We start from the raw sequence: 25,465 nt of genomic DNA, 5'->3' as shown, positions 1-25,465 counted from the left end.
ATTTTAAGGCCATAGAGAGTTATGAAATTTCACTGCAAATGCTTAAAGGATGTTTCGAGATCTTATCTTCTGGAAAAGAATATGTGTCACACTCAGAAAGAATGATCATGGTCAGACAAACCCAAATTCATATTTTCCACTTTCAGTGAAAACAGAGAACAGAATAAATCCAACATTTCACACACAATTCATATGTTTTATTGGTAATCAGCCTTTTTTTTAACAAGTTAGATGAGTAGGAATGTTTTATTGTATACTTACAATTGATCTCCAACACAATACCTTAAACACTGCACACCTTATAAAATTAACAACAAAAAAATCAACAAAAAGCTATCAATAACACCTGTACTAATGTTTATAGTTATATAACTCAAGTACTATGCATTAAGTTATAAAATATATGTACTGTTAGTTTATAAACCTGAGTATGTTGAGCAAATTGTATAACAAAAAATATTTTACTTAAGTCTAAGATTCAAATTCCTCCATTAAAACAATTTGAAAATAATCTTGGAAAAAACAATCATACACATGTAAATATTTTATGGTTCAATGGAAATAAACTGACGTGTGCAAATATTTCAAATACACAATTTCTGGACCAAGAATTGCAGTGAAAAGCTTTATCAGTACTGACTGTAAATTTTTACTTTTACGGTTTTAAATGAAGATAAATCTATAATGTTTACATTGTAATATGTAGAAAATAAATTTCCTTTTAAGGATAATGAACCTTCTTAAAGAACTAATGTACTTAAGGAAAATGCACTATCAACATTTATTATTTAATACGGCCAATTACATTAAGCTTTTATATTAGATTTAAGGAATAATATATACACTGTAATAAACAATTAATTTTAGGAGAATTATAATTTAAAGTAATAAACAATTTAGGAGAATTATGGAATGTTGCTCAAAATATAAACATTAAAATTCATCAAATCAAATATGATAAATACAGTCAAACATTGATATATCAAACTTTATAAGACCAAGAAAAAAAAACTCCAAGATACCCAAGGAAATTTAGACACAAAGGCTCAAATATATACTACAAAAATAATGGCTGAGACTTGCAAATGCAACTCACTTCAACATATCTTTGGTATTCAAGATATGGAAGTTCAACTGTATATACATAAACTTAACAAGGAATGTACTTTGCATAAATAATTAAAAAAACATATTGCCTGAATACAAAAAGATGATATGAAAATAAAGTTGAGATTCATAGAGAATACATCACAAAATAACAATCTCATGGGTTGTAATATACATGTAATTACTTAAATATGTACCTTCTAAATAACCAAAATTCCCTCAAAGAAATTAAATGTATAATGGAAAGGTAGATGTATATACTGTAGACGTACTTTTTTCCAGGGGGTCATAATTCCGCGGAATCTCAATTTCCATTTAATCCGCGGGTTGAAAATTACGCGGATTTTTCAGACTTTCTCTATATGCCTTGCATTTATAATAAGTACACTTGGACAAATTTCCGCGGAAAATTTGTGAGCACGTACATAGCGTAAATTAATACCACGCGGAAAAAAAGTACTTCTACAGTAACTGAAAGCACTTTTTTTATTTCCATCAATGGCACACTGAATCTTGGTCTGCATGAACAAAAATTCATCCAAGCTTTAAAGGAAAGTTTCATTCAAACAATAAAAAAAACACTGCTCTACTTTTAAATACATATTTTACAATGGAATGTTAATTGTATAAACTTAAATATGAAATGAGAATATAAACTGGTAAACCTTGCAAAATATGGAATGTTAAATACCAATACAATTTGGTATTAAGCTAAATATCTTTCAAAAATTTTAATTAACATTAAAAAATAGAAAATTAAATACACATTGTAATTGAATCTTGAAATACCCACAAAAAAATCAAGTGACATTTTCTTCTAATCAAAATTAAGTATAGTTACATAATTTAAAAAAAAATCATATATACACTGTACTACATGTATGTAAAATGAGATTCAGGTTTGAGGGGGTTAAAATTAAAGTATAAATGTATGAAAATTGTTTGAGATTCTTTGCAGAGATTCTGATAAAGTGTATAAACTTATTTTTCACAGTTCTTTTGTTGTTTAAAGTATATACTCAAAATAAAGAGACTATGTCTTTTCCCAAATCTAAACAAATTGCTGATATACACAAAACAAAACAAATGTACAAATAATGGCTAATCTTGTAGTAGTGGCTGCCTTCAAGCAATGACCTTGAGCTTCCGACCTATTTCTATAAATGCGTCTACAGCACGATCTACATCGGCTTTAGAGTGGGCAGCTGACAGCTGGACTCTTATACGGGCCTTGCCTACAAAAACAACATCTTTGTGTTAAATATTACATTTTAAAATAATCTTTTGTTTCCATATTCCAAATGCCAAGTTTTTAAAATTAAAATGACAGTAAAACACATTTATAACCCATGCCAGGGACAGACTACTTTGCTTCATTACAAGCATAATTCGTTTTATCTGTTAAGTTTATATTTTAAAGTCAGGGGAAGGAAAATCACTTCGCGTAAATTCATTGTAAGCATGTTCACTATAAGTGTGTTTTACTGTATTCCCTAGAATACTTAGTATACTACACATTGGAAAGCTTACCTTTGGGCACCACAGGGTAGCTGAAGCCAATCACATAGATCCCTCTCTCTGAAAATTAGTTTACAATAGTAGTCAACTCAATGCAAAATAAACAAATGAAAAAATTAAGTGAGACAAAAAATTAATACAATCTTGAAAATACCTAGCATTTCATCAGCAAAGATGTTGGCAAGTCGTGCATCTCCTAGCATCACTGGACAGATAGGATGCTCTGGATCGCCCTGTAATACAAGCATACTGGTATAACATCAGTCATTAATACTTCTCAAATTTTGTTTTTATGTGTCAACAACCTTTAAGTACATGTATTTGGAGTAAAATTTAAACTGAATTATGTTTTGAGCTCGCTTATTTGTCAAAAATTTATATTAGACACTAATAATATAGAATGCTTACATGGTGTATTAACCTTTTTGAATAATTTTCCATATTTCCTGCACTTGCTAAACTTGGTCATCAATATTTCAATTTTTTTCTAACTATCATTTGACAATCCAATTTAGATAAATGATTTATTTCTAAAAAGCAAACTTACGGAGAGATTGAATCCTGCCTCTGACATACGTGATCGGAATCGTTTTGTGTTGCTTAGCACCTGCTGTGGAAGATCTGTGTTACTGGTGATTAAGTCGATGGCCTGAAACAGAACAATATACATTTAAACTTAAACTGTATATTTCTCTTCTGAGTATTAACAAATCTCTGATGAGAAATAATTCTGCTGTTTTATATTCATGATTTGGGAAAATTAATGTACAAGTATTCCCGACTTCCAAACATAATTTTACTAGTATTTTACAGAATTATCTTAATAAAATTACATTAACAGAATTTTTTTACTCATATTACATTTACAGAATTATCTTACCAGTATTACTAAGTATAACATTTACAGAATTTTTTTTACTAGTATTACATTTACAGAATTTATATACTAGTATTACATTTGCATAATTATTTTACAAGTCATTGCATTAACAGAATTATTTTACTCGTATTACATTCACAGAATCAGTTTACTAGTATTACATATACAGAATTGTTTTACTAGCATTACATTTAAAGATCTTTCTAACTAGTATTGCATTTACAGAATTTTCTTGCTAATATTGGATTTACAGAATTATCTTACAAATGTTACATTTACAGAATTTTCCTTCAAGTATTGTATTTACAAAATTTTCCTTCAAGTATTATATTTACAGAATTTTTTCAATAGCATTGCATTTGCATAATTATTTATTTCCTATTGAGTATACAACATTTTCCTTTTAGTATTACATTTACAGAATTATTCTTCAAATACCGGTATTACATTTACAGAATTATATTACTAGAATTACATTTTCAAAATTTCCCTTCAAATATTACATTTACAGATTTTCCCCTCTAAAATTACATTTACAGAATACAGAATAACCTTTCCAGTATTACATTTTCAGAATTATCTGCGTGTATAATGTTTAATATCTACAGAATTATCTATCTTGAGCATTTATATAAGCTGAACTAAAATGATGCAGAGAATATTACGTATTTTTTTAGTAGTCTACTTGTTAAAGATACAGAATGGAACAGAAGGTGGAAATTGAAAAAATACAATACCCTGGTGCTAATCATTTGTCAAATGATTCGAAATATACCAAATCATACCAAATAAGCATTATATAAATTATTCAATTAATAAAACAATAGTGCGTGTACACTATTGGGAAATCAATCTAATTCCTTCTCTTTAACCTCTCCTGGCTCTCCAGTACTTTGTTAATCATTTAAGGTACAAAGACAACATACATTGACTCATTATCTATTATTTACAACTCTACCTGGTCATTAAAAACTTTGAGAGTACTTTTATTATAATACAAATCGCTAAAAATTCTTGTATAATTCTCTTATTAGTTTCCTTTTATTCAACTGACCTTTCAAATAATTATATTTATGTACTTTTAGTAATTTATTATTACAGATCTTATTTAAGCGATCCAAAATTTTAAAACTCTGGAAAATACATCATTGCTTTTTACAATTTTATATTCCTAGACACCCAGGAGTAGAGATGAAGATTATTAATGAAAACTATAATGCTTTAATGAAGGCCCATCTTCACTCTTTAGCATGGCCTTTATTCAACGTCGTATAATTTACGTACATTGCGAACGCTATTGGTAAAAATTTCGGTTGAACGTTTCACTGGAATCTAACGTCAGGTGCCTGTGCCAAAATCGTGAAAGATTTAACACGTTGAAGGATTTTTTTTTTTAGATGAAATATGTACGAGGTTCGTGAACGATGTCAATCTTCGTTATATTACTCACTAGAAATTTACAAGCACAGTATAATATGTAAAAATATTTGTTTTGTGTGAAGTTTCATTCCATTCGATTTAATAGAAATCAATTAACTTCATTTTAAAATCAACATGTTTTGTACCCGCGGAGCTCACTAAACGGCAATGTAACGTAAAAACATATAGCGTCAAGAATTTCTAAAAAGTACTATCCCCACAGATTTCACTCAGTATAATCCAACGCCCACTCATGATTTTTTTTTTTCTAATACTTGACATTTATTATATTTATTTATTTATAATTTCCTTTGTTAAGATTTTAATTTCTTTTATTACTCAACTCTCTTTTTACAGTATAAGCCACTCTGAAGCGCCTGTCTTTCCTTGATGCTCCAACTTTTTATAGTTTTTGTTAAGATTTTACAGTTAAACCGTTTCTTCAGATCACAGATTGTCCTAATCCGATACGAAGTCTCTGTCACTCAAATACTGCCTGTACTTTTTGTACACACACGCACAACTCGCTTTTGGCATTTCTTTTTATTCCTCCAACATTTTTAGAGTTTATTCGGGATTTTTCCTGAGTAAAACACTAAACTGCATCATCATCGGCTGCTGCTTGACGTTTTAAAACGTCATCGTTTTTGTCGTAATCAAAGAGGACTATCTATCTTCTCAAGCTGATTTCTTTTCAACAAAGCAAAATATTAAGCCATAATTTGGAATATGAATCGATGTAACAATTCTTAATTTGAATTTTTAAGTTGTTTTTCGTTTATGCTCAATTTTACAGAGAATATGACTACAGACATTATTTAATGCATTGTTTGTAACTTACTAAATTTTGACCTGCTCCGCGATCCGATTTTTGCATTTTAAAAATCTGGATAAGTTTTGAATTAATCGTGGTATTTTATACAAATTAATACAAACCATTTGGATTTTTTATATGAAATATTTCACCAAATTTGGATAACATATTACGTCAAATAAAAAAAAATATGGCAGTAGTCCACGAACTTTTCGATCAACCCTCTTATTATTCGCGCGAAATAATTCAATCCAAAATAAAATTAATTTATTTTATTTTCAAAATAATGATAAGGGTTGAATATTTTGAAAATAAAATAAATTTATTTTGAGCCCGTTTCAATATTTCACGGTATCAAAATATGATTTTGATAATTTTTTTTCCCATAAACTTTGATGTCATTATTTTCAACATGTATTGTTTAAACATGCTGTCTGAACCATAGAATGTTCTAGACGAAGTTGGCCACAAAATTTTTACTATATAAGCCCTGGCTGACGGGACTTAATCAGAATTGTTACTAATTAGAATTGTTAATTAGATTTAGTAAAAAAAAGGATTATACTATATTGGAATGGATCAGAGTTCTTCTGAAGAGTGAAATCCAGCCTCTAAAATTTATCAGTAAGTTGTTAATTGTAGGCCTTAACAGATGAAAAAAAACTTGAATCAGATTTTTAAAAAACGGTCAATTTTCCTAAGCGCAATTTGAGACAAAATTTGCAAGAAAAACTGTAACATCTATGGTCTTTTATAAACGGTTCTGGCTTAAGGCGAATTTTTAAAATAAAATTCTGAAGCCTTGCCTAAGTACTATCGCATGCAGCTCTCCTTGCCCGTAAGGAATTTTAGGAGTCATGTTAAATTGTGCCACCATAAAATCATGCCACCTTTATAAAATGAATCACCTAGAATTTGTTTTCAGTTAAATGCGTTTTTTCATAGGCCATCTCTCGTATTTCTTAATGCTGAATTAAAATTAAACATATTCATGTTATAATAAATGTGACAATCGATGCGCATCGTGTTAATAAGATCGAAATATCGGGGGGATGGGGGGCGGGGAGAAATACATCGAAAACTTCATTGAAATTTAACAGCGTAAATTTTATTGAAAAAAATAATGTTCATATAAAAAGTGAAAAAAAAGGAAATGTTTCAGTACATTGTAGTTTTCTTCTTTGAATAGCAACCACTGAAAGTACACTGACAAGATCAATATAGAGCACGCAATGTTTCGAAATCTAGATTCATTGCAAACATGTAATATAATATATTATTGTACATTATATAAAGTTTCATTATTTTTTTTACTTATGCCTAATGTATCCACACCATGAACTACGATGTGATACATTTTTATAGGTATGTTACGTAAACATTGCTATAAATAGTACAAGTATTCATAACACTGTATTTTTGAGAAAAAAATATAAAGATTAGTTTCTGTTAAAAAAATTTGAAAAAAATTACAAAAAGAAAACATGACAACACGAGTTTTGGACATCACGTGTATTCCTGGAGGCGTGATGCGCTTAATATAATGACGATAATTAACATCTCATTTTCTGTGGTTTTCTGTCAAGAGTCGTCAACTTAAGCATTGTTTAATTTTTCTAAAATGCATCTTTTCAAACGAATGAGTTATTAGTAATGACAATCTATTAAGATCGGCATGTAGTATCAATATTTTGTCTCATTCACTTCTTGGATAAACCCCCTTTGGCCATGGGAGGGGGGAGGTCTTTTTTTGGGAGGGAAAGGGGCAGGAATTATTAAAACATGCCTTCTTTAAACAACAAAGTTACGGATCTTTCATGCATTTTCATTTGTTTTCAAATTTTCAATACTGAATGATGACGACTGACACATGAAAAAAATTCTATAAACGAATCAACGACCCCCCCCCCCCCCCCAACGCAATCTTTTTTTCTCTCTCTCCGCCAGAAAAATAATGTGATGATGAAAAGAAATAAATATGAATATTAATCTATTATAAATTACTCTTTTTAAACATTAGATTTATGCACCACGTTTACGGGGACACGTTTACCGACTACACGTGTCCACAGCTTTCTAACATGATCAATCATAAACGTAAAACCTGCGTAACTGCGTAAAAGGGCTTCAAAATTTAACTTTATTGCTTTCTTTTTCTAAATACTTCTATTTAAATGTTAGTTAAGGTCCAATGTACTGTGAGAGAATTATATATCTACTTTTAAACATGGCCAATGAAATTCCCGGGGCGTAATATACCTTTGAAACTGCGCAATAGAAAAAATTCATATAGTTATTACAGCTCAGTGCTAAATTAAGATTTTTTTTTATTTCCGTAAAATGTGTATTTCTGTACAATGTGTGTACTTAATGAGTGCAACAGCACTAAAATCAAAAAATGTAATTGCCACGTTCAGCAACTTAATGAATATGATTAATTAAATCTTTCCGCAAGTCTGATCTACAAAGCGATGGGACGAATTCTTTGCGCATTTCGAAACTGGTTTACATCACATAAAGTTTGGGATATCTATTTGTACTGAAGAACAATGATTCTTGAATTCATAAAGGTCAATGAACTTTTAAAATGGTCCATTGCATCTACCTGTATAACTGAAAATTAAGCGCAAATTCCATTTCAGAAAAAAATGCATCTTTTTAATATACAATTACTTTTAAAATAAAGAAATAACAATGTTTAGAGCTTTTTAAAATCATTTTGAAAGGCATTTGTTCCTTTCTGCTACTGAAATGAAGGAAAAATAAAATTTTATAAGAGTTTTCTCTTCAAAATTCCAACTAACACCTCAAAATATTTCCTGCATGAATTCAAAAAAAGGCACGTTTAATAAAGATTATGAAGCTACGATATAACCATTACTTATAATGTACATGCCCCCCACCCTGGTTCTGCCTTATTTTTCTCCATTAAACTTACAATGATTTCCCATTTTGAATTTGCAATGACATATTAATGTTAAAGGATTAATGATTTTTCAAGATTTGCCCATTTTAAATTAGCAAACTCTGGTCGTGGACAAAATGTGTGAAAATAAAAGGAAGCCAAAATTTCCCTGTACAGGAGCTGAAAAGCATTTTACCTACATTAATGTTAAGATAATAAAATACTTCTAATTGTACCTCCTTGCAGGTGTGTCTTTGCATGAGAAAAAGATAAGACAAAGGAAACAAACAAAATGGAGTATTTTATTCCAAAATTAGATATTTATATACATCTGCTCTAGTATTTTTAACCTATCTGTGAAAACGTTTATTTACCTATAAATGTCAATACACAAGCTATATCACCTTAAAATACACTTATTTACCTTAGTGTCATTACAAACTATATTTATCCCACTGTCAATACAAACTATATTTACTTTACTGTCAATACAAGCTATATTTACTTCACTGTCAATACAAGCTATATTTACCCCACTGTCAATACAAACTATATTTACTTTACTGTCAATACAAGCTATATTTACTTTACTGTCAATACAAGCTATATTTACTTCACTGTCAATACAAACTATATTTACTTAACTGTCAATACAAGCTATATTTACCCCACTGTCAATACAAACTATATTTACTTTACTGTCAATACAAGCTATATTTATCTTACTGTCATTACAAGCTATGTTTATCTTAATGTCAATATAAGTTATATTTATCTTACTGTCATTACAAGCTATACTTACCATACTGTCAATACAAGCTATATTTACCTTACTGACACTACAAGCTATTAACCTTACTGTCAATACAAGCTATATTTACTTTACTGTCAATACAAAGTAAATTTACCATACTGCCAATACCAGCTTTTTTACCTTGCTGTCAATACAAGCTATATTTACTTTACTGTCAATACAAGCTATATTTATCTTACTGTCAATACAAAGTTAATTTACCTTACTGCCAATACAAGCCTTTTTTACCCTACTGTCAGTGAAAGCTATATTTACCTTACTAGCACAAGCAACAACTGGTGGAGGTAGGGCATTGGAGAACAAATAAGGTCGTGACCTCTGACGTAACAGTGAAGTCAGTTCCTTAGGTCCAGCAGTGTATCCACCTAGTACACACAATAAGACAGACTTAAATTAACAATATGCAACTTTATTATGATTAAAAAACCCTTAGTGTTGAATACTGTGAAATCACTAATTTTCATTGGGGTTTAATTTATACTGAAAGGAAAAAGAAACGCATCATAAACTTTTGAATAAAATTAAAACTTTTATTTCCAATATTGTTATCAAACATTTTAATTCAACACTTTTAAACAACAAGTAACCGAAATCTTGTGTGACTTTGACTGACAATTCCTCAGTTATTGAAATTGATATGTCGATACCCCCCAAAACTGAAATAAAAATTATCATCATCTCCCTTGTGCATAAGTAACAGCCTTGATTTTCTTGTGCATTAAGTTCACCAGAGCATTTATCTTTCTCAAGGATTATCATTCAAGCCTTCCGACGGTTGTCTTAATGGTTGAATGAGAGTAGCTGTATTATTCCAAAGCCAACAAATCCCCAGCCCAATGAATCCCACGAATTTCCGATTTAGGTAAGAATTTACAGAATCTAGCTGATTTGGTACACGTGAATGTTTGTAAGGAAGTATCGACAAACACTGGCTACATTTTCTCAGCGTGAACATGCTAAAAACAATACGCATACGGCGCGTACGTGCGCGTGTGAGAGTAAAATCGACTTAAAGTGGCCAAGCTTGCATACCAAATTAGAGCAGAGAGTTTCTGTCAGTATTAGGGTGAAAATATGAGTAGGATTGCCTGCCGTAAAAATATCGGTTTCAGTGATAATGACTTGACAATAACCAAGGTAACATGATTAAAAGCCAAATCTTGATGTGACGTTGTTACACGCCAACGTCACAGTCATGGTTGGTTGGAAACCTTTTAAGTTACTCTCTGACAACCGAAAAAAACTTTTTGGACTGAAAAGTTAAGAACACACTGCACAGCAACATGATGTTGCCTTTTTATTCACTTATGCAATTCAATTACTTGACCCAATGTTACTTCTGTCAGCCATACCATGATTGCAAGAAATTTATACTGACTCCAAATATCGGAAAACGATGTCTATAACTCTAATGCATCTCTTGGCACTACAAAATGTGATCACAAAATTGTCATCATCAAAATGCACGTGTATTTGGCTTTTTATCACTTCCCCTACGTGACACCATACATTTCAAGGTTGAGTAATTTTGACCAGCGATATTAGTGCACAGTAACCAAAATACACATCTGACCAACTTTCATAATTTTCGGCCACATAGTTAAATATTTTTCGCTATTATGCTATTATGCGTTTCTTTTTCCTTTCAGTATACTTGTTTTTCAAGGTATGGAGAGACACAAAAATTTATAACCACCATGAAATGTAAAATTTTATATGCATTACTACTAAACATTTTCCAAACACGAAATAAAATCCCCACCAACCAATTTTTTTTCCCTCAAACCTCTAGAATTTTACAACACGAAAAATGTGATGTTACAATAATTGCTACTTACCAGCAGCTCCCCCTAGAGCTTTACCCAGGGTGGAGTTTATGATGTCTATTCTATCACTGACCCCAAAATGCTCATCAGTACCTCTGTAGAAAAAAAAAACAATCACTCATATATTGGAGTAACTTAAAAATAGGAAAGCTATTCATTCCATCTTATAATCAGATATATATCACATCATTTAATTTGAATACTGTAAAATCACGTTTTTTCATGGGGTCAAATTTTCTAGGTTTGAGGAAAAAAAAATTGTTTTGTGGGGATTTGAATCTGATGTTGGAAAATTTTCAGTAGTAATGTAGATGAATTTTACATTTGGTGGTCATAGATATATGGGTCTCTCCATTCCTCGAAAACAACAAAAATTAAACCCCCACAAAAATTAGTGATTTTACAGTATGTTAATACAGGTCCAATACTCCAAGGAAATTCTTGGTATGATTGAAGTAGCTTGATTCAATAAATGGATTTTTTTTTTCCATTAAGATGTAAAAAATTATTTCCTCTCCCATTTTGTTTACCTCCCAGTAGGTCCAAAAAATCCTGTCCCATGGCACTCATCAATAAACACCATAGCATTATACTTATCAGCCAGGTTACATATATCCCTGTAAGAAAAAAGTAAATTAGTTCTTAAAGAACTGGATTATGTATTTTCAATGCACGTTGAAAGATAAATTATGGACATACATATATCGGGTAAAGAAAAGTTTGTTCCTTTTTGCTTGTATTTAATTGTTTCATATCTTTTAGTTTTAAATAAATTATGTAATTTTTAATGATCTAAAATTAGCTTCATCATGCATCAATATATTAGTTGCTTGCATGGTTCAGTGGTTAGAGAGTTTGGTTGAGAAATATTTTAGCTACAACATTAAACAAGTAACTAAACCAAAGTTCTAACATTTCATTCCTTTTAGTTCGAATAGTATTTCTAAAGTTTATTTCAAAGATAATTGCTGTCAGAATGTTTACCAACATCGTATCTTATTTAAATTTACAAAATATTCCAATACTCAAACTCGGAAAGCACATTTCAGAGTGTTAATACAGCACATAACACTTACGGCAGTGGAGCTACATTTCCATCCATGCTGAACACACCGTCAGTGGCTATTAACTTCTTCTTAGAGTCTTTAGCAGCAATTAGCTGATCCTCCAAATCTACAGTAAAATCAAAATGAATAATTTATTTATAAAAATCAATGCCTTCCACTACCACAGAGAATTCATTCGATCTAAACTCAGCATTTGTCATTTGTCTCAGATAATACATGTATCTCCCTGACTTAAGCTTCAAGAAATTGCAAAATAGCAATTAAAATTACATATCTTAAAACTCCTCAAATTTTTTTTAAAGTTATCAAGCAAGAACTTAATATTGTAGTTTTCTGGTAGCTATGGAGAGATACAAAGTTTTAAAATTATGGACAGAGCAAATGAGAATGTCCTTGTATTTTCATTTTAGCTACATATGATTGATTAAAGAAACATGGAAACACACTCTTCTGGGGGGCTACAACAGTAAGCTTGTGTTGCTTGACCTGAACAGTTTTGTATTGCTTGGCAGTAGAACTTGTATTTACTTGGCCTCAACAGTAGAGCTTGTATCGCTTTGCCTCTAGAGTGAGTTTGTATTGCTAGGTCTCAAGAGTAAGTTTGTATTGCTTGAGGTTATAAGAAAGCTTATATTGCTTGGCCTCAACAATAGGGCTTGTATTGCTTGGCCTCAACAGTAGGGCTTGTATTGCTTGGCCTCAACAGTAGAGCTTGTATTGCTTGGCCTCAACAGTAGGGCTTGTATTGCTTGGCCTCAACAGTAGGGCTTTTTTGCTTGGCCTCAACAGTGGAGCTTGTTTCGCCTGAAAACAAATTGACACAGACAAAACACTACCAATCTATATGCTTGTGGTATTGAAAAAGTTTAGAGCTTGAATAGAAAACAGATATAAATGATCCACAATTAAACTCAGCCATCTGCATGGATTTTGAATTATTTCTAAACTGTGCCCACTGCTGGGTAAAAAAGATTTGGACAAAATGGGTATCGCCAGGAATACAATTTTTAAATTAAATTTCAATAAATCCTTGTCCCATTTTCAATTTATATGACACTTTATTGATCATACCAGCTTGATTTCAGATTGAAACTTTCAATTTGATTGGACTGGTGATGTTTCTAAGTTAATGCTTTAAAAATTGATTTCACATTAATGGATAAAATGCAAATGCATGAAAATTTGCATGAACATTTAATCCCTTCTTTAACACATTGTATAAAAGTAAATAGAGAGATGTCAATAAGGCCAAAAATTAGCTTCCTTGTTGATGTTGCATAACTGACAACAGTAAAGATTTACAATTATATATAAAAATGCACTTTGAAAAACACAAATTCCTAATGAATTAAAGGCCAAATGCAAGAAATTCTTGATTTCTTGTTATAAGCTACTTCAATACATGAAGCTAGTATCTAATAAATATAAAATTTCAATTGACATAGTCAGATCTAGATTCAGGAAGCAGTTGGGGTTTCCTAGATGGATACTAAGTATTTTTAAGATCAAATGGATTAGTCTGCTTTTCTATTATTGCTCTGTTGCAGCATCAGGGTTTGTGAAATGAATTATTTTGCCTAAATTTGAATTAATATCTATGAAAATAAACCAGATGAAACACATTTCAAATAATTACAAAGTTTGATGTTTGGGTATAATTATTCCACAGCAGTTAAACCTTTGTTTTCGGGAAGCGTCTCCAAATAAAAATGCTTGATCCTTATCATCAATATGGTAATTTCAATATATATATTGCTGTTTATTCAACTGCTATTAACTGTTGAAAATGGTGTTTTTCTGTGTTTCTCACTTAAATATAATGACTTTTATGTATGTTTAGAAAAATTAAAGTTAAATATTTATTTTTCTTTAATTTTTTTTCTCCTTTTTCCAAAATCTCTTGCTGAAACAATACTGTACAACTTTCCCCATAAAACTCACTATTCATTTAAGCTATCCTCTGAAATCGGCCTTTTAAAAAGTCCTCCTTTATAAGCTTTTGACAGGTAAACCAAACAAAAATCCATTACATCTGATATATCATAGCAGACCTAGAAATTGATTTTCCTTTCTGTATTTTTTGTGGATTTATACAAAACAAGGAACATTCTCTCTCCATGCTTCCTGTCTCCCGTGAACTCAATGTTTCTTTTCTATAGCAATCTCCATCTTTATTGACTTTTCGGACCAAAAGACCCATTTTCTACCGCGCTATCATCATCCCTGTACGATCTTTCGAGTAAACATGTAAAATGGAGAACATCATGATTCAGTGACAATGAGGAGGTTTTGGGGAATTTTTCTGTGCTGTTTTGGTGTATGCAGTGTATGTAGAGAATGCTTTGCTGGAAACTGTCCCCAGGACTGGATAGAATTCTGTAACAGGACGACACATATCGGATGTTACTGGGTTGAATTACAAAATGTCAGCTATCTTGTTTCTTACAGCATCTGTTCTGGTGCTAAATATGAATCTTCTCTTGTAATGCCCACTGATCCACTGGAACGAGATTTCGTTATCAACTTGGCAATGTTTCAAGATTTCTGGTTGGGTGCAGGACAGGACCCCACAACATGTTACGTAGGTAATGGGGTCAGTCCATCACCTGTTGTTAAAAGTTGTAATGATGGCAGTTATACAGTATGCACGATGTCTGTGCGTCTTACTAGCATAACAGGCTGTTCCATCTTGACAACTGAATCTGCTTTCCCCACAACAGTAATTACAACAAAAATTGAAACTGAGGCTTCATCAACAACAAAGATTGAAACTAATGCCTTATCAACAACAAACAGTCAAACTGAAGCCTTATTGACAACAGGAAGTGAAACTGAAGCCTTAACCACAGCAAGTGACCAACTGACCACAGCTTCTTCAGATTCGTACAGGAATTTATCTTTGGACAATGGAGAAACTCAGTGTCCATGTGTAGAAGTCTGTTACACAAACTACGAAACATATGAAATTGATATCAAAGTAAAGAACATTAAGCAAAATCTAACTGTTGATGTATCCACCCTCTCTGCGACAGTACGAAAACTGACGTGTGCTGAGGACCCTCGACCATCCTCTGCTTATATTGGCTACACAGGGGGGATAATCATGTCTATGTTCTTACTAATGATCATCGCTCTTGATTGCTTTCCTAAAGCACACCGTAAACTTCCTAAAGTACCGTAACACTCATAAACTTTAAGATAAATTGTGAAATTTGACATTTTATTGTGAATATAGGTAAATAATTAATTGTCTTTGATATTCTAAGAAGACCACCAACATTTCTCAGTGGACTTTCTAAAGAAATGGGGAAAATTGCTCAGATCTGTGATTACTGTGCTAGCTTTGTGTTCGTCATCGTTTTTCTTTTTAATCGTTGAAAATTTTTCCATAGATATTGGAATTCTTCGATTTTCATGCTGTGATTTCATGATTTCCTGCTTACATAATTGATCATTATTCAAGGAATCAATAGATAAAAATAATTTATTGCAGAGGAGATACAAATCAGCTGCCCATTGGCTACAAAGCTCACCTTGTGGAAGTGTTATGAAGCATTCATTTTATGCTTAGTTTTGAAAATGCTCACAATCGCTCAGCTTAGTAACAATGCTTTAATTTTCACATTTCTTAGAGGAAATAGGGTACTACATGTATGTTCAAATAGTGTACTATGTGTGATGACTTGGTATGCTGCGATTCTTTTTTTTTATTTAAAGAGTTGTAGGCACAAGTCTCTGACTATGGCTTTAAATTACACTAATAGTAGTCAAAGAGTTGCATTTAGACTTTTTTTGGGGGGAGGGGGGTTATGATTTTTGTATCTTGACATTTCCTAAACTCATGTCAATTTTTTTTTTTAAATCAAACCACTGTGACATTAATAAGAAAAAGGACTAGGATTTGCATTTTAAAAGAAATCAACAGATTATTCTATTTCATAACTATTTATCTCAAAGCACTGACCAAATTCTCTTGAAATCAAAATGGTAAGAGTAGTAAAATTTTGACAGAATTTAAAAATATCTTAATTTGTAGACAGACAACATATAAACAGCTATTCTACAAACTCAAAAATCTAAAAACAGAATTATACATTTCGATGTCTTCCTGTATATAATACTTATATTTTTTACAAGACCAACACTGTTAATTTACATATGGCACTTTGAAATAATGCAACCAATCATTCTGTATTCTTGCATCCATCTTCAAAACCAAGAAGCCAGTGAACTTAATAACATATAGTACAATGTTCAGCTGTATCTTTATTTCGACAAAGTGTACCAAGTTCTGTTAAAATCAATTATGAAATCTGAAGAAAGAGCATCATTTTACAGGGGGAAATGACAGGATTTCTATTGTTAGTTGCCATGGCAATGTCATTTATCCAAATAAAAAAAATCTTCAAATAAAGTAAATGTAGTCTTATATTATTTACAAAATTTTTTTTCATATACCGGTACAGAGAAAAATATTTGGAGGATAAACTTTCTGAAAAATGGTTAACAAACAAAGAGATCGGCAGACAACATTCACTTTTACCTCTCCATAAGCTTTTCTTTTGATACCCAGTAATGGTGAAACTTTTCTCAAATTTTTGTCTGAATAGCATTGAAAATGAAATTGAAAATGATATGGAACATCATGTATGCTCTGTTATAGGCAAATTTGTTGATACCTCATGCATGTATTTATTTCCTTTGACCTTCAAAATGTAATGTTACACAAACTGAGACTACATTCTACTCATCTTGCGCGTTTTACGTACCTGCCATATTCCTGTGTTGGTAGCGATGTCTCTTTGCCTTACACAGCCTAATCCCGTCAATGATTGAGGCGTGGTTAAGTTCGTCCGATATCACGGCATCCTCTGCTCCTAATAGAACCTCGAACAGGCCTGCATTCGCATCAAAGCAGCTGGCGTACAAAATGGAATCTTCCTTTCCGTGGAACTTGGCAATCTTCTCCTCCAATTCTTTATGCAGATCCTGAAATCATGAAAAAATACAAAAGTAAAATCACAGATACTTGACTGAATAATATTAAATATCTTTATAAAAATGATAATTTTAAAAAAGCTGTAACATTACACACATATAATGCCCTTTTAAATGAACTTGACTTTTGACTGGTTGACTCTTAGGTCTCTATTTTTCTTTATTTTGTTTCAGATAAATTTATATATATTAAATGTACTTATATGTAGCACATTTAAAGCAACATTTTTACAAATGACAAAAAAAAATTTACAATGGTGCCACAGATAAATCGGACGGAACTCAGGCCTGCTCCATGTGTATCTAAAGCTTTCTTCCCAGCCTCTATCACTTCAGGGTGGCTCTAAAAATAGAATTATTATGGATAATATCAAATCTTATTATTCAATTTTACTAATAACTCTGGTAACCTAAAACAGGTAACAATAAAATAAGATCAAAATCTCAGGAAAACATTAAAAAAAACTAACTGAAAGTCCCAGGTAATTGTTAGCACAAAAGTTAAGGATATCTTTGGAGGTTCCTTTCACATGAATACTTGGTCCCTGTTTGGAGGTGATGATTCTCTCCCCTTTCCAGGTCCCAGCCTCCTTAATTCCCTCCAGTTCTTTCTCTAGGTCTGTTCTGACCTGGGCTAAGGAAGCCGTGCCCGCCCACCCCTGCAGAAATACTGTCCTCCAGACTGAAATAATAAGTACACATTATTATATCTATTTAGCACTGATATTTTTCAAAGTTTTCAAATCTCATGACTTTACACACTGTAAACTCTTAGTTATGTTCCTTTGCATAATCAAGTGATTTAGACTGGGGAGAGCTTCATATTCTTATTAATTTGTATAAGATATTGTCAAAATTAGAAAATTGCAAAAAGGGGGCAGTTATTCTGGTGTTCTCTTTAATATTTAATGTCTATTTAACTTCAAAAAATCGAAAGTAAAATTAATACAAAAAAATTTAAATAATAATTGCCCTGAGGTAGGAATAAGTAAATATATGCCTCTTACAAAACACAATGTTGATGTTTTGCTTTGTTTTTTTTTTCTTTAACAAACTACTTCAAACAGCATTTTTTTTTTAATTGAAATTTTTTTTTTTTTTTTATTGAATTATTTTAAAATTTGATGAAAACTTGGTTTTAGTAATTTAACATATGCAATACCCCTACCCTTGGACATGTTGGAATTTTCAAATTTTTACCACATATTTCGAAAATTTATGCTTAACCCTTGTAAATCAAACATCATAATACAAAAAAAAAATAAAATTCTTGCTTATTTCAATAAAAATTAAATCTAATCACGTCAAAGTATTAACTTCCCTATAGCTGGCATAATGTTTATAAATGATACCATATTTTCTAACATTTGTCTTTGGATGCCCTGTTGTGTCCTCACTCCTGTACAGAATTATGTCAGATTTCTTATTTACAACAAGCTTTCCAAATACTGGTCTGTATAATAGGCCTAATGTCAACATATATCATAGAAATTTACCTGAAACTATCTTTACATGCCAAAACACATGCAATCTGCAGTTGTACATGTATCTTTGAAGAGCTATTTGTGGTTTACCTGAGGATTGACAGCCGACCACCATCAACTGAATCTATTGCCAGATTTATACATATGTAAATTTAAAAGACAATTAACTTATCTACACGTCAGTAAATGAAAATGACACACAACAAGTACAACACACTTCGAGGAAATTCGACCTGCAATATGTTTCATGTCTTTGGATTTTCCTCCTCAAGAACAGTCAACACTTCGATTTTAACTGAAATATGGGGGAATATTGGAAAGTTCTTTACATATAAATGCGCTGATTGTCTATATTTATTTGTCAAAAGAGTTTTACCTTTCAATAGTTGATTTGTTTTCATGCTCACGGCTTCGTCAGAGGTGTGTGCTTGCGTAACCAATCAGAGGCCGACGAAAAAAGCGAGATAACTCTTTGCTAATTTCCAGTAGGGGATATCATAGGTTTAGCTAAGTTTTTGTAAAAGTAAAACTATTCTTAAATTTTTTTTTCAAACCCGAAATTCCTACAATGTAAACATTAAATGAATTCTTTGACAACTTTCAGTATTGTCCATATCAAAGATCATTATGCTTTCTGTTCATTTAATTGTTATTCTTAATTTTTTTTTTAAACTTACCCCATGTGGGAGCTTTAATAAAAAAAAGTTTCAAAAGTTTCATCCTCGCAAGCTAGGGGTTCTGAGTCAACACGTTGCCGTTATGAGTCTTGACTCAGGACCCATGACTTGCGAGGATGCAAATACTGGCCAGGTTATGAATTACCTATTTTAATATTTATATAATATAAAATGAAACAAAATTATTTTTCTTCTTCCAATATACTAGTCAAGTGTATTCTATACCATGCACAATTAAATACATCATTATGACACCACTACTTATATTTTGATTTTTACCACAAGCTAGAATAAGTAGGTGTTGCCCTGTTTCCAAAATCAACTGTCTGTGGTTCCCACCCATGATCCTCATACTAAAAGAAAGAGTCCTAGAACTGACTTAGATTAGCAGCTTTTAAAAATTGACCAAAAACCATCAAGTACTTATTATTGTCTCACGCTTTTGCGAAAGCGAGGAGATATATTAAATCTCATTCGTCTGTCCCTCCGTCAGTCTGTCAGTCGGTCTGTCTGTCACAAAAAATTACTTGACCAGTCCACAGAGGCTTTACTAAAGTATTTAAAAAATCATATTCGGTAATAATAAAAGAACATGTGTTGTTTTATTATTACCGTGTGAATTTTTCAATAAATAATTATTACACGCCGGGAGCAAGCCCCTGTGACCAGTCATAACTTTTGATTAAGAAGAGAGGGTTTTCACATTACCATGGTATATTACCTAGCTGTTGTAAGACCTTTGTAAATATATTATTATATTTAACCTTTGACCTTGACCTTCAACTTTAACCTACTTTTCAACATTGAAAATACCTTTACTTAAACGTGAAATAGAAACACCCTTGTTACAGAAAAGTCACAAGAGAATAGATCAGGAAAAATTTCAACATTACTTTATATTTGTATTGATTGAAAGAAGAGGACATGATTTGATATTGATTGAAAGAAGAGGACTTTATTGGCAATCATTGCCAATAAAAAAACGATTGGGCTTTTTTTCATTGAAATTGACAGTTTAAAATACTACACTCGATATTGCCCGTGACAAGATCGTTCAAAATACATAATGGTTTTTGACCCTGTGAACCAGGCCTTGAAGTTTGATCTACTTTTCAAAAAAACATCAACCTTGGTCATAACTTTTGATAGAGAAGATATGGGGCTTTCATACATATTGCACCTGTGTTTTAACTGTCTCAAGACCTTTCTAAATATACTAAGATTTTTTTACCCCCCTGACCTTGACCTTATTCACCTTAAAGTTTGACCTAATTTTCGAAAATGTTATCTCTCCCGTCCTTATTGATATATTTATTAAGTTTTGATAGAGAAGAGATAGGATTTTCATATTTCACATGTGTATTTTCCGTGCATGCTATAATTTTTAACCCTTGACCTTCATGTTTGCCCTGATTTTCAAAAACTCAACGCAACTCATCCTTTACCAGTGAATAAAATTTTATATTTTCACAGATTCTTTATTTCATAATGTCATTGTGCATCTCGATCTGTTTTACTTTTTGTTCTGACACTTATTTCGGGTCTCCCAGTGCAAAACATGGACTTCGCCTTTAAACATGTAACCATATGGGAGGCGGGGTATCATTTTGTGATTTCTTGCTCTCAGTATCTTTACTTTTTGTTTGGTTTTCCCTCTCCAGCACTTTCTAGGGGGTATGAATTTATTTTATTTTATTTTTTTATTTTTTTTGAAAATGACATAGGGGAAGTGACAGATAGAAAAAGTTTATTACCTAAAAAAAAAAAGAAGAAGAAAACCGTTGGAATTTTGTATATTGTGCACAACAAAATTTGGAGTGAGGGCAAGCATTTTCCAATACAGTCAAAAAGGTTACATTTAGAAAAAATAATCATCCCTGGTTCTGATGCAACGTGCTTGCTTGTGACACGACCTTCTTTAGGTTTAACAATATTGTAGTTGATCTATCGACCTTGGAGTTTGACCCACTTTTGCAAAATTTTACCGAACTTTAACATTATTCATAACTTTTGAACAGTTTGTGCCAGGGCCTTCATTCTTCAATGTGTATTTCCTTTGGTATACATGGAAATATTTTGGACCTTGACCCTGTAATTTGATCAACATTTAAAAAAACGTTAACCTTGACATTAACCTTTGAACAATAAAAACTAGGACTTTTATATTTCACAAATGCCGCCGTAATGGTGATTTTTGACGCCAAGACCGTGCGCGACGTCTGTCAGGTTAATGTTATTACCTTTACAGTTAGGACGAGTACCATGCACGGATCTAGAGGGGGAGGGGGGTCCGGACCTCCTGGAATTTGCAGAGTTATTAAATGTATATACTAAACGAAGTAAAAGTGACCTTGGAACCCCCCCCCCCCACTTAGAAAACGGAGACCCTGGTATTTGTATGAAAAGTCATTGGTATGAAGCTTTCAAAGCCCCCCCCACCACCACCACCATCACCCTCAAACCCCCCCCCCCCCCCACACACACACACACACACACCCTCACACACGAAATAGGTTTTTCACGTTTGTGGAAAGAGTTTATTTTTCTTTTTTTTTTTGCTGTCAAGAAATTTCTGGGATGCCCCCCCCCCTGGAAAAAATTCTGGATCCGCGCCTGAGTACTACATATTTGATTATCCGGGTTGTGTTTCGGTTTCTCAAATTATCATGTTGTTCACAAATGAATAGTTTTAATTTCTTGTTGAAAATAACTCAATGAAAATAAATTATGCAAGAAGAAAAGAGAAACACTGAAGCAACGTACGTCGTTCTTAATTAGCAGCTATAGATCTAGATAACAATAATTCGATTCGATTTAAAAATGTATGTCATACATGTATTGTATCTTGCAAAACTTCTTGTCTTAATTGGTCTTGGATACCTTGGTTTAAAGAACCTTTCATTTTCTTCTTTTTATTATTTTAGTAAAAGGCGGATATAGCCCCCCCCCCCCCCTCCCTGCTAAAATTTTCAAAGTTAGCGTAAATTATAGTTTCGTGAAGAAAATGTAAAAATGTTCATTTCAACCCCACAAAATCTCTAGAATTCATGCGCTTACATGTACGGGGGCTTCATTCCATGGGCCCCCACCAGGATTTTGCCCTGGACCCAATGGAGGCCGCAAGGCTCAAGACCCACTGCCTACTTTTTGCCCCCCCCCCCATAACTTCAATTTAACTTTTATTATAATGAATATTAAATGAATGTGGTTTTTAATGTACTGCGATCCTCAGCCAGGATTTTTTTTTGATTACTCTTTAATTTATTATTTAAATAAAAATGTATCAAAATGGAGCTTAAGAATTAAATCTCTTCATGCAACACTTATCATTTTTATACATCTCAATTTGCTTGAAGTTCTCAGAATGGTCTTTAAAAAGTCGAAATTTTTACCCCAGAAAAGAATCTAAAATGATTTATTTAAAGAAATTAAATTAAAATTCTATAATGTAACCATATTAACTAATGTTTATTAATATGTTGTGAAATAAGAAGTCGTTATAGGAAAATATTTATAAGCTATGCATTGTACAATGATTGAAGTAAATGGAAGAAACGAAAGTACCTTATATGTATAAAAATTGTGCAATTTCTTCTAAAGCCTGGATACCTATGATTTTTAGTTACTTCTAAAATGTGTTTAATTGTTGATCAAATTTGAATTGGAAAATGTACATGATGTATAGTAGGTGTTTTTATTCGAATTTCCTGAAAATTTGATTAATTTTCCATACACAATGTTACTAACTTCAAGGATGAAATATGAAGAATTATCGTGGGTAAAAGTTAAACTCAGGATCTGAAAATCAAGCATTTCACTGCTCTCAAAAATGTCTCTGAATTTCCAGAGTAATGGTTTGACGATCGGAGTATCTTAATTTCAATTTCAATTTATTTTTCGAGAAAAAGTTAATTGAATTTGATTTTTAAAAAAGACCCTTATTCGACCTGGGTATATGTATATTAGTGGTTTTGAATAAATTAATCTTTATTTTCTTGTGTTGTGTTTTTTTTTCCATTTTTATATGAATATGAGTAACACCGCAAAAGAATAGCATTACTTATCTGCACTAATTTGGCACGTTTAAAACAAGACACGTGTCTAAAATATATTATATAAATGTTGATATTGAGCTAATATATTTAATTTTCACTATAGTATCTGGTACGTGGCATTTAAAGTTTAAAAAAAAGAAAAGAAAAATAGCGATGTTAATTAGTGCTTCTTTTGTAGCATAGGTAGTTGTTAACTTTATTTCATTTGCTCTTAACTCAAAACCTAAATGAAAAACATATACTTATATAATATCATATATTGTGAAGTGGTTTAACTACTGGTAATCGATATCAATAATATAACTTTATCAGTAATGTTTTACATTGCGGCGATGATAACACCCGAGGATTTCCACACGTGCGGTCAAGGTCGCTAGAGTACGGTATTGTTGATGGTATTACTATGCTAAAGAAAAGTGGATACATTCCGAAAAAGATGAACAATGTTTAGGTAATATTCATAGATTATAATTTAATGAACGATATAATTGTCAAATGACTGCACATTATTCTGCCCCTTTCGCTCTTCGCTGCAAAAGTCACGAGATCTGAACTGACCAGTGCACTGGCTAACATGGCCTCTTCGTTTTGGTCGGCCAGGTATATGAACATGGCCGATGGAAACACACAGTTGACAGTTTGTTTTTCACAACTATGTCAATATTCAATAATTTACATTTCTACTGTTTAACATCTTATCTATTTCGGATTTTTTTTTGTTATATAACCAGAAAATCTATTTAATTACGTAAAGATTGAGTAATGTGACAATATTTCGTTAACTCCTTCAGCAGCGTTCAGCTGTGTTAGTGTAGTGTAAACATAGAGGAATACCGGATCTGTAATAGTAACATGAATGCTAAGCGTGATTTTCAGGACAACATCAGTACCTGTTCTTCAGGTATGATTTTATAAATACTTCCTCACTCCCAGCTGTCACAGTGGGGGAAGGCACTGGAGTTAGTCTACTTCTTACATATATAGTCATGTATCTACTATCTGTTCTACATTGTGAAATATTTTATGAATTAAGCAGAAATGTACCAGATACATAAAAAATATTTTAAGGTTGTTTGGTTATTTATGTCTCTGATTGTACACTGCAAGATTGCATTTGCAAAGACTTTTTGATGTTCCTAGATTTTATTCAAAAGGTGCTTCATTAGGCCTATTAAATGGGAGAATTTTCTAGAAAGCCACATAAAAGGTTTCTGATATTATACAGCTTAGTTGTTACGTAGTGTCTTGTAGTCCGAAATATCTGACGTTTCCAGGCTTTTTAACGATTTTGATATTTTATGTGCCAGGAAAACGTCAGAACCGGCGCCATTACGAAAACTGGAAATTTCACTGTCTCCAACTGGAGTTCATTTTTAATACTTGCGAACCGAACTAAATGCGGAAATCAGAATTAATCAAAAGCACAATACCTCTAGTACTCACCAATATCCATGGAAAGAAAATATCACTCCACATTTAGTTACAGGACTTGCAAGCTTTAAAAGGGAAAGAAATGAAGACAGATCTTGAAAGTGTGATAAAAATCTTTTCAACGGATTGTATATATTATAAATGAATCGTAAAAACAATATTGTTAAGTACTGTACTATTGAAAAGTTTTGACTTTGAAATTTAATTTGGCTTGCAAGCATTTAAAATCAACTCGAGAATGCCGCCTCCGGTTGGCGCCGGTTCTGACGTTTTCCTGGCACGTAAAATATCAAAATCGTAAAAAAGCCTGGAAAACGTCAGATAGTTCGGACTAAGTGTTTTGTTGTTTGCTTTCAGTTTTAATTTGCTTAATTTCAGCCTAAAGTATCGTAAATAATCTTTGAATAACTCTTTTTTTGTCTAAATTCAACTTTCTGATGATATTAATTTTCCAGGAATGGACTGCAAAC

The 25,465-nt window shown here is 31.9% G+C and overlaps 3 protein-coding genes across 3 annotated transcripts in view; 2 read left to right on the top strand and 1 right to left on the bottom strand.

Annotated features, from left to right (window-relative positions):
* Nucleotides 1-182: 182 nt before the first annotated feature.
* Nucleotides 183-19,307, bottom strand: LOC134240164 (2-amino-3-ketobutyrate coenzyme A ligase, mitochondrial-like). Its single transcript, XM_062722269.1, has 13 exons — nucleotides 19,209-19,307; nucleotides 17,819-18,030; nucleotides 17,602-17,691; nucleotides 17,120-17,339; nucleotides 12,360-12,456; nucleotides 11,814-11,900; nucleotides 11,296-11,378; nucleotides 9,713-9,822; nucleotides 3,173-3,274; nucleotides 2,780-2,858; nucleotides 2,638-2,685; nucleotides 1,574-2,342; nucleotides 183-1,367 (listed from the first exon to the last, which is right to left on the bottom strand). The coding sequence occupies exons 1-12, from the start codon at nucleotides 19,231-19,233 to the stop codon at nucleotides 2,233-2,235; spliced, it is 1,263 nt and encodes a 420-aa protein (XP_062578253.1). The 5' UTR covers nucleotides 19,234-19,307; the 3' UTR covers nucleotides 183-1,367; nucleotides 1,574-2,232.
* On the top strand, nucleotides 14,485-16,123 carry LOC134240193 (uncharacterized). Its single transcript, XM_062722300.1, has one exon. It carries the CDS (start codon nucleotides 14,629-14,631, stop codon nucleotides 15,529-15,531), a length of 903 nt encoding a protein of 300 aa, XP_062578284.1. The 5' UTR covers nucleotides 14,485-14,628; the 3' UTR covers nucleotides 15,532-16,123.
* Nucleotides 19,308-23,905: 4,598 nt separating the features above from the next.
* The window catches only part of LOC134240161 (protein cycle-like), a 65,530-nt gene continuing 63,970 nt past the window's right edge, over nucleotides 23,906-25,465 (top strand). The window contains exon 1 of the mRNA XM_062722266.1: nucleotides 23,906-24,015. The gene's annotated coding sequence lies outside the window, so the exon portion shown is untranslated. The remainder of the gene's footprint in view (nucleotides 24,016-25,465) is intronic.

This window comes from Saccostrea cucullata, unplaced genomic scaffold (genome assembly GCF_032062105.1).
Source record: "Saccostrea cucullata isolate Sc308-1 unplaced genomic scaffold, CSIRO_AGI_Scuc_v1 ctg74, whole genome shotgun sequence".
NCBI lineage: Eukaryota > Metazoa > Mollusca > Bivalvia > Ostreida > Ostreidae > Saccostrea > Saccostrea cuccullata.
The sequence above is the reverse complement of the archived record's forward strand: the minus strand, read 5'-3'. Positions and strand labels throughout refer to the sequence as shown.